The sequence below is a fragment of the Nelumbo nucifera genome, chromosome 8 (assembly GCF_055504915.1).
Source record: "Nelumbo nucifera cultivar China Antique chromosome 8, China Antique-T2T, whole genome shotgun sequence".
NCBI classification, from domain to species: domain Eukaryota; kingdom Viridiplantae; phylum Streptophyta; class Magnoliopsida; order Proteales; family Nelumbonaceae; genus Nelumbo; species Nelumbo nucifera.
The window spans coordinates 57,944,009-57,959,313 of NC_142656.1; the positions used below are offsets into that span (position 1 = coordinate 57,944,009).

The 15,305-nt window shown below is 37.0% G+C and overlaps 1 protein-coding gene across 1 annotated transcript; it reads right to left on the bottom strand.

Moving 5' to 3' along the window:
* Window positions 1-3,000: 3,000 nt before the first annotated feature.
* LOC104612644 (small ribosomal subunit protein eS8-like) lies at window positions 3,001-8,378 on the bottom strand. The gene is made up of 5 exons (XM_010280149.3): window positions 8,250-8,378; window positions 8,052-8,124; window positions 4,893-5,223; window positions 3,348-3,523; window positions 3,001-3,237 (listed from the first exon to the last, which is right to left on the bottom strand). The coding sequence occupies exons 1-5, from the start codon at window positions 8,251-8,253 to the stop codon at window positions 3,162-3,164; spliced, it is 660 nt and encodes a 219-aa protein (XP_010278451.1). The 5' UTR covers window positions 8,254-8,378; the 3' UTR covers window positions 3,001-3,161.
* Between the last annotated feature and the right edge of the window lie 6,927 nt (window positions 8,379-15,305).

A 15,305-nucleotide genomic window follows, 5' to 3' on the forward strand; every position in this document is an offset into this window, starting at 1 on the left:
CTGATGAAGGGTAATTTGGCCCGACCTTGTAACAGGGAGACACATGGACGTGACTCGACATAAGTGACAATTCAACATGATCAATTCGCTACAAAGCAACTTCGGGTACCTTGTTACCCTGAACTAAAGTTACTTCGAGCCAAGGTCATCTCGAACTAAGATCACCTTGGCACCAGATCGCGACCAGGATAGCGGTGTCAGGTCCGCTATAGATCGAGCCTGGACAGTTGGGCCACCTCAGAAAGAGTTCACCTCGGGATAAGCCTACCTCGGTGCAAGATCACCTCGGTACTAAGGCACTTCGGCATTCACAACAGATCGGATCTGAAGAACACGAGCTCAGGTGATACCAACCACAACATGATAATTCCAAGGATCTCACCATCGTACCCCGTGTCTTACGGGATCGTACCTTGTAACGGTTATATTAGCTCAGCCACTCCTCGATTCAGACGGAAATGGGCAATATTACCGGTTGGTGGCGTTATCCCCAACTAACACGAAAACGAATCCCATCACAGCAGGGATCTAGGAACTACTCCACCAATCTCGTGAGGACTCCAGCATATAAAGAACTCCCCTCCCAAGGGAGGAGGTATGCGTAATCTCTGCTCTCTAACTCTCTCACAATCTATTATCATCTTCAAACTCGCAACTAAGTGCTAACTTAACCATTGGAGTGTCCTCGCTGAGTAAGCCACCCCGGGTTCTCTGACTCATCTCTTGAAAGTTCTTCAGTTCCCGTCGTTGCTGGTAGCCAGATCATCTCCTACAGGGAGCAGTCGGATTGCGCTACATCAATTACTATGCGATGTACAATTTGTTTTCCTCCTAATCATCTTTAATATGCAATTAACACTTCATAATGAACAAGCTAGGTAGAGATATTTAAAGGAGACCTATTATATTGTTTGTTTTGACCAACCACAACAATTCCAGTTTTGCCTTAATAAATTGGTCCTGTATCCTTTTAGCAATTTTATTTAAGGTAAAAGAGTTGTTTGCATACCTCATACCTCATGGAGTGAATTTAATTTAGGGTTTTACCAATTTTATAATATTTTCTTTGGTGTTTGTGGTTTTGTTGTATTTCTTAGTAGTGGTAAGGTCTTTTTGTTGTCTTCCTTATCTCTACTCCTCACCGGAATGCTTGATGCAGGTCAAATTTCCATTTCTAAATAACATATTTTCATTTCAATTTAATCCTTTCTATCATCATATTGAACTTTCAGGCATTCCCTTGCATCGCAAGGGTAGTCCCTACTAGTGATATACTTCTACGAAACCGAAAAGATATGATACTACAGGGATTTTGAGAAAAAAAAAACAAAAAAACATGTTGCAGAAAAAGCAATAACAGGTTTGCCTACGATACAAATTCCACTTAATTAGAAGGGTGCAAATACAATATGTACAGTGCAAATAAGAAATTGGGGCCTGAATTAATACAAATACAAATATATAAAATAACAAAGTTTTGCGCTCTAAATATTTGTTTGTACACTTTACAAACCCACTTAATTAGAATGGTGCAAATACATTTTGTAAAGTGCAAATAAGAAATTTGGGCCCAGTCTGTGAAGAGTACAAATACAAATATATGAAGTGATGATACAAACAAAATAGTACAAAAACAAAGGCTGTGTTTGGCAAGTCTTTCCACACAGGCTTCGGATCATTTAGAAGCCTAGAAGCCTAAATTTTGAACTTTTCCTATTTGGTAATAGAAAAATCTATTTGGGAAAAGCTCTAGCCCATAAAAGACGTCAGAAGCCTGAATTTGGGATTTTTCAGGAAGCTTCAAATAAAACTTTTACAGTCTTTTAGTGCCTCGTCTTTTTTAAACATATGGTACGATATACACGCTTGGGAGAAAATGTGTTATTTTTCTACAAAAACTATTTGAATGTGTAAGTGGGACCTACCAATGGTATGTGGGGCCCACCTTGAAAAATGCATATGGGCCCACATTAGGTATCATGTAGGTCCACACATGGACCTACATGCATATCCACAAATGGCATGTGGGGCCCACCTTGTAAAATGTATGTGGACCCCACATACATGTCCATACATGAACCCTACATGCATGTTCACCAATGATATGAGGGGCCCACCTTGCAAAATGCATGTGGGCCCCACATATATGTCCAATTGTACGAGGCCCACATTGAAAAATGTATGTGGGCCTCACATACATGTCCACACATGGTCCTACATGCATGTCCACCAATGGCATGTGGAGTCCACCTTGAAAAATATATGTGGGCCCCACATACATGTCCACACATAAACCCCACATGCATGGCCTCCAATGATATGTCGAACCCACCTTATAAAATGTACATGGTCCCCACATACCTATCGACACATAGACCCCACATGCATGTCCACCAATGGTATGTTGGGGCCCACTTGTAAAATATACATAGACCCCACACACATGTTCACCAATGGTATGTGAATCCCACTTTAGAAAATGTATGTGGGTCCTACATATTAAATGAAAGGTTTGTTGGCCCGCACACAAGACATTCACATTACATTTGATCTTCCAAGATCTATTTGCAAGAGCATACCCTGTCTTCTAACCATTAGATCTTATAAAATCTTTTGGAAAAGAATTGCCAAACAGGCACAAAGTTTTGCATTCTAAATATTTGTATTGGGTTTGACTATGAAGTCTATGATATGGGAAAGATATGATATCTGAATAACTTCAGACCAGCCAACTAGAATCATAAACATGGTAGCCAATCAGGTGTTATTTATCAAAATTCATAGGTGGGTTTTGATTGGTCAAAACTCTTTTCAAACCATGTCTTTCCCGCATCATGAATTTTCCCTTTTGTTTATGTGCTTGGTTTGAAGGAAAAGTAGGGAAATATAGGAAAACCTTTACAAACCTTCCTTCAAACCAAACATAGCCTTAGTACCTCTCCTACCATTACAATTTCAAGCATTGCTCTTGCGCAAGATTAAACAGAGACATCAGACAACTTTCAAAAGAACATAGAGACATCTGAAGGGTTCTCTAATAGCTTAAAAGAGCATTAGCAAAATTTGGGAACATTGTATCACTTGTGATCAAATCAAATAACATATGTTCCTAGACAAAGGAAAACAACAGAGTAATCTAAATTTGACAAGTAAACAAAACATTAAGCAGCACCCTTGCCTTTCTTCCTCTGAATCTTCTTCATGTAAAATTCAAGCTCCCTTCCCTCCAAGATGTATCTGTTAAGAAAAGTTCAAAGAGCAAAAAAGTGAAAAATGAAAATTAACAAGTGGCCTAGAAAGTGCTTGGATTGAATATGACACTTTTGCTTTCTTCCTACTCTACTTACCCATCGGCTCTACCACATTGTCCAGGGCGAGAAGAAATGCACGCCAACAACCTACCACTGCCAAACTGCTCCTCAATGTGGGGATCAAGCTTATGACCCTGCAGACGCTTCTCTAATTTTCTAAGGACATGGCTGCTCTTCTTTGTTTCCTCTGTAGTACCATCTCCTTCCTGACCCTAGTAGACATGAAATCAAGATCAAAGGTTTTTAATTTACGACAAAAATAATAATGGATCAAGAATACACGGGCAAAATCTAAAAGGAACCTTTGTTCTTTGTGTCAATACTTGTAACTAAGGCTGTGTTTGGTTGCAATGCAAATAAATTTGTACTGATACAAAGCCATGGCAGTGCAAATGATTTGAGTGTAAATTCTGACCTATTTTTGTTTCAAATTCTGTCTTATTTTGTTTGATTGCAGTACAAATGAAGTAAATTAAGACATAAAGCAGAAAAAAGTAAAATCCAAATCAAAATTAAACACGAATTTGCATTTTTTACATTTGCACTCCCACACATTTGTACTAGTGCAAATAAATTTGCACTGCAACCAAAAACAGCCTAAGGTTCTAAATATTGATACAGGCCAATACGCTCCATCCAGCATATTAACAACCCCAACAACTGTAAAGGCTATTGAATATTGATGTATAGAAAACAACATCTAGATGGACAGAGCTTGTTAAATTTTACATTATAACAACTTTTGATTGCTGGAGAATGGAATAGAAGAGGTCTATTGAATGTCTTCTAGCTTGGAAATTGAAATAACTAAAAGTTACAACAGATTTAGCATGGGTATTTATATAACTCTAGCCATAACCAACGAAGTACCGATTATCTACTCATCTGGCAATAACCATTGGTCCATTGCCCAATTCTCAAGTGACAAGTAGCCATTTCCATGGGCATGCTATATCAAGACGAAGAATACATGCTATTGTAGAATCATTAATGTTCACAACTCCTGAATAATAATAGCTATTGACTTATTGTTGAAGTTAAGCCAAATAAATGAATAATATATGATCCTGCAGATATTTATTTTGCCACCACCAAGACATCAATTTCACTTCGTTACCTTGGTGCTACAGCTAAATACAAACCAAGTCCTTGACAATGAACAGAAAAGAACCATGGAACATGAGTATCATATCATCTAACTATCAGTTCGATCAAAACATCACAGATCACAAGTCCATTGTTTGAAGACATGACGTAATTCTAGGAATTTTAACCTACGGATGTCTAATATCATCGTTTCACTTTTTCACATAAGCACCAAGCCTCAGAAGTTAAAAACGAATGAATCAGTAAGCATCAAGGCCAAGATAATATAACATCACATTCAAATTCAAATGCAGAGAAAAATGTAATTTCCAAACCACAGAAAGTTTTACCAATACGTTAGAAAGTAAAAGAAATAAGAGTAATTTAACTCTTGCAAGAGGGCTCACAGTCTAGCACTGAAGGACATCATGTAGCTAGAAAAGAATACAAGGAAATGCAATAAAACAACCAACATTCTGGTTAAATTCCAAGTACCTCGGCAGTATCTTTTTTGGCAGCAGCCTTCTTCTTCCTACCAATGTCAACACCATAGTGCTGAAGATACCATTGCTTGAATGGGGCTGCGTCAACCTGAACAATTGCGCTCTTTACCAGGGTCTGTGTCCTGACAAGCTCATTATTTGAGGCATTGTAAACCACATCAAGAATACGTGTCTTACGAGTAACGTGCTCACTACCCCATGAGTAATTCCCTGTGTCCAACCTCAGTGCCCTCCATTTCACATTCCCTCCCCTCACACGGACTCTCCTCACTGTCTTGTTGCTGGAGAGTTTGGTGTTTGCAGGTTGACGACCAAGCTCATACCTTACACAAAAGAGAATAACATAAGAATATAAAATTCTACAAACGAATGATGTAAATTAATGCCAAGTGAACTTCAATACTGCCAATTTTTCAATTTTGGATTAGTCAATCAAAGCAAAAAAGACACTATTTATATGATTCCTCAGTTTTAGCCACATTTAAGTTTTATTCGTCTTATTTTTCAAAAGCTTGGCATTCTCATTTCTGGAGAATTTATGCCTTTTAACATGTTTTATAGAACACAGTTGAAGTGATTTTCCAATCTTCGGAATTTCCATTTTTATTTCAACAAAATTGCATCTTTCTCAGGTGAACAAAAATGCAAATTATGTCAGCTTATGGAAAGAAAAATCAAAGCAGTAAAGGTAAATCCAGTGGTAATTATAATACTATGTATTTTCAATCTTCCAGTTTACTGGAATAGTCGTCAAGACACCACTTAGGCGAGAAGGAACCCAGATAGGTCACAAGACCAGCCCTTTAATGTAATATTATTAATAATGGCTAAATATTATTAGTATGCAACTATGCATTAATACATCTTATTATATAGTAATACATTAATTATGCTTTGTTTACGGAATTTACCATCAAAGAATAAAAGATACAAGGTTTTAAGAAGATAAAAGGAAAGAAATAAGAGAAGGATAGAGTTACCTCTTTTTTTTTCTACAGCTTCTCTTTATCTCTCTTATACACTAAATAGAAAATGTGCTATTCCCCCTTTTTCCCTCTTCATTACTGTCTCTCTCACTCTTAAAAATTTTTTATTAGTATAAAATTATAGATTTCTCTAGTTGTTACTAGTTTTTTTACATGCAATGCTCTGTTAAATATATATTACGTCATACTGTTGTCTTTGAAATATTAAAGTTAATTAATTTAAAACGATGTTGCAAGACTTGGACCAGACCTGAAACCAGAATGTCCATTGGGACATGGTTTTTACCAATTAACTGGATTGTTAGCGCATTCAAACCATCATTTATAGGAGACGTGGAAAGGTCACAGATTGTCTGGTTCAACCATCCGATTTGGTCTGAGCCTTATAACACTGATCTAAAAAGAGATTATCTTTAGATATGAGATTTTCCATATTTGAGTGGTAACCCAATGTTAATAGAAATGAACATTGCTACTTTTTTATAATTAATATGCACGTCCACTATCATATAAGATAAGTGATGGTGCGCAATCCGGCTGGTCCTAGCTGTCAAAGATCTTGCCTCGGGCTGGAGCAAAAGGTGCCTAAAACGAAGGAGAAAGCGAGTAATCTCCGAGGAAGAACCCGGTGAGAATGCTCCAAAGCTCAAGTTAGTATTTCCTCAAAGGCAAGATAAAAACCAGATGGCGCAAAGTTATCACATACCTCTCTTCTTGGGGGAAGGGGGCCTTTTATAACCACTTCGCACACTCACTCCTAAGCTTCTGTCAGGTCGGATATGATTACCCCTGTGCTTCTGCCAGTTCGGGTGTCATCACCTCTGCTGGGGCAGAACCGCCACTGCTCTCTTTGTCGGAGCCGTCTCTGTAACTGGAGATGGTGGTGGCAGGTGGCCGTTGAAGTGCGGCTGTCAAGCGTCAGATCCCAAGTTAGTCAGGTGCACCGGCTCAGGATACGGACTCCTTCGGTGTCAGGTACGATACGGTTGTTCAGTTCGACGTCCTGGAGGCGAAGTGCTGGAGTGGTGTGCGAGGTGAAGTCTTGAGTTCGGATGGAAGTGTGGCCTGAACTGCCATGGGGCGGGCCAGTTTGGGTTGTTGCCCTTTGTGTTCGTAAGGCTCGGGGTCTAAGGGAGAGATCGGGCTCCTTGTTGGGAGTTCAGGCTCCTTGTAGGGAGTTCGAACCGCTGGTTCCTCCTTTCGGTGCTCGCGCCTTGGGCGTGTTGTTGTGTCGAGCTGTTGCCTTTGCCACGTGTTGAGTGGTTATGAGGTCGGACCAAATCTTCCTTCATCAGTAAGGAATCAACTAAGAAATCAGTCACTTAGGCGACTAGCTAGTCGACTTTTGCCCAAACTAGCCTAGACACCTTCACAACTATTTTTCCTAGCCCAAGATGGCAGGCTTTCATTTCTATCAACCCTTAATGCCAAATAAACAATATATTATCCTGACTTAAGGTGGTTTTGGTATATCTCCAAATAGAAGGCAGTCCTTTTTAAGTGTAACTCAAAATTGACACCAAGAGAACATATGTAACTAGCTGAGCTTCATACATCAGGAGGTTATGAATACCTATGGTTTTCCATGCCCTAATTTCTGAAACTAGCATGCACAAGGATTAGTCTAGTCCATGGACTATATATATTACAAGGAGCTAGGGATCAGCAATGATGAACAACCCATGAACGATCTGTACAAAGCACACAGTATGTACAATCAAGGAAATGAACCACAAAAAAAAAAAAACAAAAAAAGGCCTTAACTACCAAAGGGCTATAAATCTATGAATACAACAAGACTCCAATGTCATAAGTTCACTGTTCATTAAACCAAATGAATTGGATAACGTCAGTAATAAAATTGATTGCATTAGAGAAATTTAACCAATAAACACCAAAAAAGTATATCACAAAGAACCAGAATAAAAAAGCAAACGAGTGGCTTATGGAAGCGGAAAATGGAATCAAAGCCAACAGCTAGTCAAATTAAAAAAATTTACCACCCGATTCAGATCTTAAACCCAGCACTGTGAAAAGGAGAACTGAGATCTAGTTATGAACGAGTTCTCAGATCAAATCCAGAGCTCGATTGACTCAAAAAACATCATGAAACGTTAAACAAACTACAGACCATCAAATGGAGAATCTGGATGAAGAATACTTACTTCCTCTTCTTCCTCCAAGCCTTCTTCTTCCCTCCAGTGGCGCGCCTTTTGTGCATGGAGTCTCTCGAGATACCTTCAATCCACAAAAACAAGCCATTGGAAGATTAGTGAGATCAGCAGAGACTGAAAATTGGAGAGATTAGGCAATGCAGCGATAGATAGAAAGATCGAATATTAAGCAGGAATTAGGGTTTATACCCATTTTTGCTTAGCGGCGGAGAGACCAGAAACCAAAACCCTCGCTCCCCCACAGCCACTCCCTCTCCCCCTCTCGGGCCTCTCCCTCTCCCCTCTCGGGTCTCTCCCTCTCCCTCCAATGTCCTCCACCTACGTCATTATATACATGATCCACATTTTCCATTTTACCTTTACCCTAGTGAACATTGTCTCCACCCGGTACCTGCTCCAAAACCCGTATTTAGCATGTCCATTTTTGTCATCCAAAGGAATAATGGATTCGTTGAGACCAAATAAATACAGAATAGTCAAACCGTATTTACATACCACAACGTTTTTTTTTTATCTACATACCACAACAAGTCAACAACAACATTGAAGCCCGCTGATATGGTGCATCCTCCGAGGAATGATGTCTAGTTATAAAACGTAGTATTCGCCGGTATTGTAAAAACGGATCAGTGACATTGGCGATAATCATTTATAATGTGACCCGCAAATTTCCGGGTTCGGGCAACCATTTTATTCCAAACCTAGCCTGGCCTGGGCCTACATCGGGCCGGACAAAGCAACCATTAGGCCCAGACGGCCCAGCCCGTCCTGAAATTATATATAATAAAATCGTGGGAGAATGACCAATCAGCCCAGGGTTAGAATTTGTAGGCTTAAAGTATTGTCGAGATAGGTGCAAGTTTGGAATTGATGACAATTCACGGGCGGGCGTTGGTGTATAGAATGTGGGTTGTTGACTTTTGAATGTTTATAGTTCTATAGTGGAAATCAGAAATTTGCATTAGATAAATTCATACTTCTCCGTAAAATCTTTTATATCATTATCAATAGGGGTGAATAAGAAAAACCGAACTGAATTGAAAAATTGATCGAAACCAAATTGGTCAGTTCAGTTTCGGTTAATCAATATAGAAAATCGGTGATTAACCGAACCAACCCGCATACATATATTTCTATATATTTTATATATATTTATGCATGTTATATGTTATATATTTTTTATATATTATAAATTAATAAATATGTAATATATATAAATATATAATATATTATTTATATTTAAAATACAATATTATATATATTTAGTTTTTTATTATATATTTATATATTTTTATAATATATATTATAAAAACAAAAAACCAAAAAATCGATGAACTTAACCAATCGACTTTAGTTCGGTTTCAGTTACTGATTTTCCATAAACCGGTAGTATCACTTCAGTCTCAAATGAGCACCCCTAATTATCATCTATTCCTTACCCCTAGTAAAATATTCTAGGGTAAATTACAAATACCTTCTTGTATTATAGGATTAGTGATAAAAATCCCTTTATACATTAATTTCCAATAAAGATCCCCTAAACTTTAGCCATAGACAAAGATTCCCCTTCCTTAGCATTTTATTAGTTAATTTTGAAAAAGATTTTCACTAAATGCCTAAACTACCCTTTTCTCATCCAATGTTGCACTTGCCCAGTTACATATCGTGTTTCACGATTGTTTCATTAAGGTAAAGTTTTATTGTTCTTTCTTTCAACCTTAGTTATGGATTTCATTGTTTGTACTCGTTATGATCCACTGCAATTTGTTTAGAAACCGCTTGTTCAATTACAAAGTCACCAAGTACCAACGGCCCTGACCCAACTCTAGAACCGGAATTCTTCAACCTAATAAAATCAAGATGCAACAATTCTGACAACTCAAATCTGCCTTCTTCCATAACATCATTAGAAGAGAAACCAAGCAGCATGGGTATGGACTATGAAGGAAACGGGACAAGGATTCGTAGGGTGTTGACATTAAATGTCAAATCAATCAAATCGGTTCAATTCAATTTGAACCGGTCGGTTTTGGTTTGCATGAAAAAATAAATCGATAATTCGGTTTGGTTTCGATTTTTATGTATGAAAATCGAAATCAAACTGAACTGAACTGATTCTATATTTTTAAGTAATTATTAATTAATTTATACCCTATATGTTAAATGTCGATATATTTTATTTGTGTTTTGTTTGAACTTTGAAAAAATTGATTATTTATGATGAAAACTAAAAACGCAAAACCAATACAAATATAATATAATAGTACAATATTTAATATAATTTTGTATAAATTTAAATATATATATTAACAAAAAAAATAAGTTTTGCATAAAAAATTAATCGATTTAAATATATATTTTGGTTTTGCATAAAAACTAAACAGAAATAAACTTAAATATAAATAGGTGTTTATATCTAAGATATTTTAGTTCAAAATATATAAAAACCGACTAAACTGATAAACCGACCCTTCATGTTTGGGTCGATTTTGCTTCACGGTCAGTTGGTTTTGGTTTAATCGATAAATAAACCAACTATCGGGTCAATTGAAAAAATAACTTAAACCAATCCAATCCGACCCGTAAACACCCTAACGATTCGGAACAATATACTACAAGAGCCTGGTGCAGAGGAGGGGAATCCTTCACGCTAAGCAGCGACCGATAACCGGTAATGGAACCAAATAGTGGTGGGTTCATGCCTGCGCGGCCGATAGCGCCTTGTTCTGCTGGGACTTTTCCATGGCGATGATGAAGCTCTCCAGCCTTCAGATTCTGAAGCCTCATTTGGGCAGGTCCAATTTAACTATTCAAATAGCGTTACGAGAGCAGGGGAAAACGAACTGAAGATATCAGAGCGGAGAGTCCCCATTTGTGTGTCTATCAAACTCTGTTTTGTATATGTATTTCTCAATTGTTTCGTTTATTGTTTCCTTTAAATTCTTCTAACGGTAATTTCTCTTCTTATAGTGGTTGAATTGTTCATTTATCTTTAGCTCTCGGTCGATGAAGTTAATTCGGAAATGAGATGATATTGCCTAATATGAAGTCCAACATTTCAGTAGCGAAGGTATTTATGAATGGAGGAAGAAGAGGAGTTATAATTGTCTCTACCGATCGTATGTATTTCATGAAGGGGAAAAAGATATCCGGTGTACCAGCAGTCAGGGACCTCGTTTCAGGTGATATCGTTGAACTCATGGTGGGCGACAAGGTTCCAGCTGATATGCAGGTTTTGCATCTGATAAGCTCAACTGCAAGGGTTAACTAGGGCTTATTGAAGGGGGGAAAGCGAAGCGGTTAATAAGAACACGGAAATCAGGAAGGTGCATTTTCAGATTCATGCAGCCACGCAGATGGATGAAGACACCACATTGAAGAAGAAGCTTAACGAATTTGAAGAGATCCTCACTGCCATTAACGAATTTGTCCATCTATTTCTTATTGTTCTTTTATAGAAATAGATTTTTTTTGTCATTTTACGGGGACTGAAAAACTGGTGTTTAATTGCAGTTCAAGCTCTTCATGTTCTATACAGTTCATTGAATAGTTCTCCTCTGGGTGTAAATCAAATGTTGGTGATCCATGTGGAAAATCATTGAAGGTAAGGGTGTAAATGGATCGAATTCTAATGGGATAATATCTGAATTCAAATCTGATTAGAAAATATGGTATCCGAATTCGATTAAATATCTTACGGATATTGAAATTAATATCCGAATTCGAATTCGATTAAATATTCGAATATTCGATTCGATTTGAGTTTGATTAATTAATTATTTTAGATAATTAATAAATATATAAAATGAATATTTTATTGATATGAAGTAAATAAATATATAAATTATTTATATAACTTAATTATTATATATAAATTATACAAAATATTTTATATATTATAAATACGAATTAAATAATTGATCGAATTTGGGTATTTATCAAATCGAATCAAGTCACATCCGAATTCGTATCCGATTAACTAATCGGTAAAAAAATGATATCTGAATTATCCAAATTTGATTTAATTATCCAAATTCAACCAACTAAATATTCGAATTATCCAAATTTGATTTAATTATGTCGAATAACAAATTCGAAATCAGATTTTTGAATGAGGGCACCCCTAATTGAAGCGTGTTACTTGTCAGGGGTCAGTGGTTATTGTTGTTGCCATGTGAGTGTGTATTTTTATATGTATTTCTCAATTGTTTCGTTTATTGTCTCTAAAAGGAGTAATCCTTAAAATGCATAGGTGATATGACAAAATATTTTCTTGTGAAAAAACAATGAAGATGTTTTTGAGTTAGTTAGGTTTTAATAAAAAATGGCAAGAAAAATAAAATAAAGAAAGTTTAGTGAAGTATTTTGGTAATTTAACACTTTTAGTCGTCTGACTTAATGACTGAATGATATTAGTAGCAACACATTCAGGGGGTCTTTGTTCCAAATTAAAGTACGGGGGTCTTAAATATAGGAATTTTAGATTTTTGGTAGTGACAACCATTTTTTCTAGGGAGAAGTACAAATCAGCCCAGCGCAGAATTTACTAGGCCCAAAGTATAGGGGGAATGCATCCTGACCATGAATTGATGTCAAATTGACAACTCTTGAGGTTAAAAAAAACACCGCTTTAAACCCTAAAGCTTCATTGGGAAGAGTGTAAATCCAATTCAAGACATAAATGCACTCTAGGTCACTTTTCTATCATTTAATAAGAGAGTAAAAGAACTCCAAAAATCAGGGAAATGTCCAATCTTGTAAAGATTTTCCTCCATTTAGGGTGTAATTCTAAGGCCCTGTTTGAGAACTGAAATACTTTTTTTGAGATATGGGACCATACATTAAGTGATTTTTAAGTACTTATGAGTATTTGGTAAAAACGAGGGTAATAAGTACTTGTTTTTAAAGAAGTACTTATTTAAAAAAGTGATTTGAAGTTGGTTTTTTTTAGTACTTTTTAAAGTAACTATTTCTCAAAAAAAAATGGGATGAACTAGTCCCTAATATTTTCTTGTAATACCTAAAATACCCCTACTCTCTCCTTGTCTCTATCTCTCTGCCAACACGACGTCGACGGCCGGTGTACTGGCCAACAACCGGTGTACCAACAACAACGGCGGCCGATGTACCAGTTAGACGGCCGGTGTACCGACCGACAATCGATGTACCAGCGATGTCAATGGTCGGCAGCCAGTGTACCAGTGACGTTGGCAACCGATGTATCGAGCTTGATACCGAGCCATTGACGGCAAAAATAGTATTGACCATGAAGTGGGGTCCACGTAAAAGTAGCTTACCAAATATTCCCACCCCAATAACTACTTAAAAACATAATAAGTGATTTAAAAAAGTGAGTTATCAAACAACCTAAAAGATTGTTAAAACAAGTACTTCTTTTAACAAGTACTTAATAATCAAACAAGGCCTAAATTGTTTTTTCAAAAGCAAAAATAAAACAGTGCTTTCTCTTTTCACAAAAACTCCACCATTGAATGGCATCAATGACTACTTCTGATCTGTTATCTCTACCTCCAACAGCTCTTGAAATCGATATCAACAACACCAATTGGTACCTCAAAACATCTAGCTCGCCATCTTGACCTCCAAGGGATTTGAAATTGATATACAACATCAGCAGCCACTTCAGAACATCTAGCATGCTATCTTTCTTCTCCATGGAACTCCATTGTTGACGAGAAAAGGAAGATATCATATTTCACAATATCTAGGAAAGGAGAACTCACCGCATAAACTGATTAGGAACCATCAGTAGTTAATGTTATATGTACTTGTACTACTGCCAATATAGCGTTATATCTACTTGTATTACTAACAATATTTTTTTGGGTAAATTATAAAAACCTCGCCTCGAGTTTCTTTGACAATCACAAAAAACCTCTCCTTTCGTTTCACTTTAATAAAAATCTCCCATGAATTTTTAAAGAATATGGCTTTCTCATTGTTTCTAGGCGTTAGGTTTCATTTGTTCGTACTTTCCTATCAATTCTCGCATCATCTTCAAAACTAGAGGTATAAAGTGGGGCCCACGAGCCGTTATGGGCTGTGTCACCCTCCTCGGTGAAAATTTTGGGGTCGGTCTAGTACGGCCCATGACCCAGGCCCGTGCCAAGCCGTGCCGTGCCGCAGGCCAGGCTGGGGCCGAGCCTTGGGCCAAGTCGGAACATGCAGCAAGCCAAAGCTATTTATTTAAAAAAAATGGCAAAAACTTAAAATTTTAATTTTATATGAATTTTGTGTATACAATTACTTATATATATAATAATTAAATAAATTAGTATAATAAAATTAAAAAAAATATTTATTTTATTAATATATTATATACTATATTAAAGGTGTAAATCGGGACGTGCCGCCTGCGGCCCGACACAACACGGCATGATCGAGCGGGCCGTGCCTGCCCGCAGCCCGACCCAACATGACTTGTGGCATGACCCATATATATTTATATATATTATATATTATAATTATATAATAATATATAGGATATAATATATTAATAAAATAAATATATATTTTTTATTTTATTATACTAATTTATTTAATATTGCATATATAAGCAATTTTATACACAAAATTCATATAAAATTAAAATTTTAAGTTTTTTTGTCAATTTTTTAAATAAATAGCTTTGGCCCGATACCCGGCCCAAGGCTTGGTCCACGGGCCAGCACGACATGGCCCTGCCATGCCAGCACAGCATGACCCACTTTAAACCTCTATACCATATATTATTATAAAATTATAATTTATATAATATTATATAAATATATATATATATATATAATATATAAATAATATATATGGGCCATGATAGGTGGCACGACCCGCTCGGTCGTGTCATGTTGTGCTGGCCCATGCACCTAAAACCCCAAGCCCAGCACGGCCTGCATGGTTGTAGCGGGCCGGTCCAAGTTCGTGCTAGGCCATGCTGGGCCGTGGGCAGCACAACCCAATTTACACATCTATTCAAAACCCCATTTCAACTGTATGGCCAGATCTCACGAGAAGATCTACTCCTAGTGACTCATATCTAAAAATACATAAATTTATTCATATCTAAAAATACATCTAGCTTGGCAAAGGCCATATCAGATTCATTGTCATCCAAAGTAGAGAGAGAGAGTGACATTTCTTCAAGATTGCTTGTACACCATCTTAGAATAAACTCGGCATGCATACCCCACGAGCTCGGTATCTCACCAAGGAGCTCGCCAAGGAGCTCGG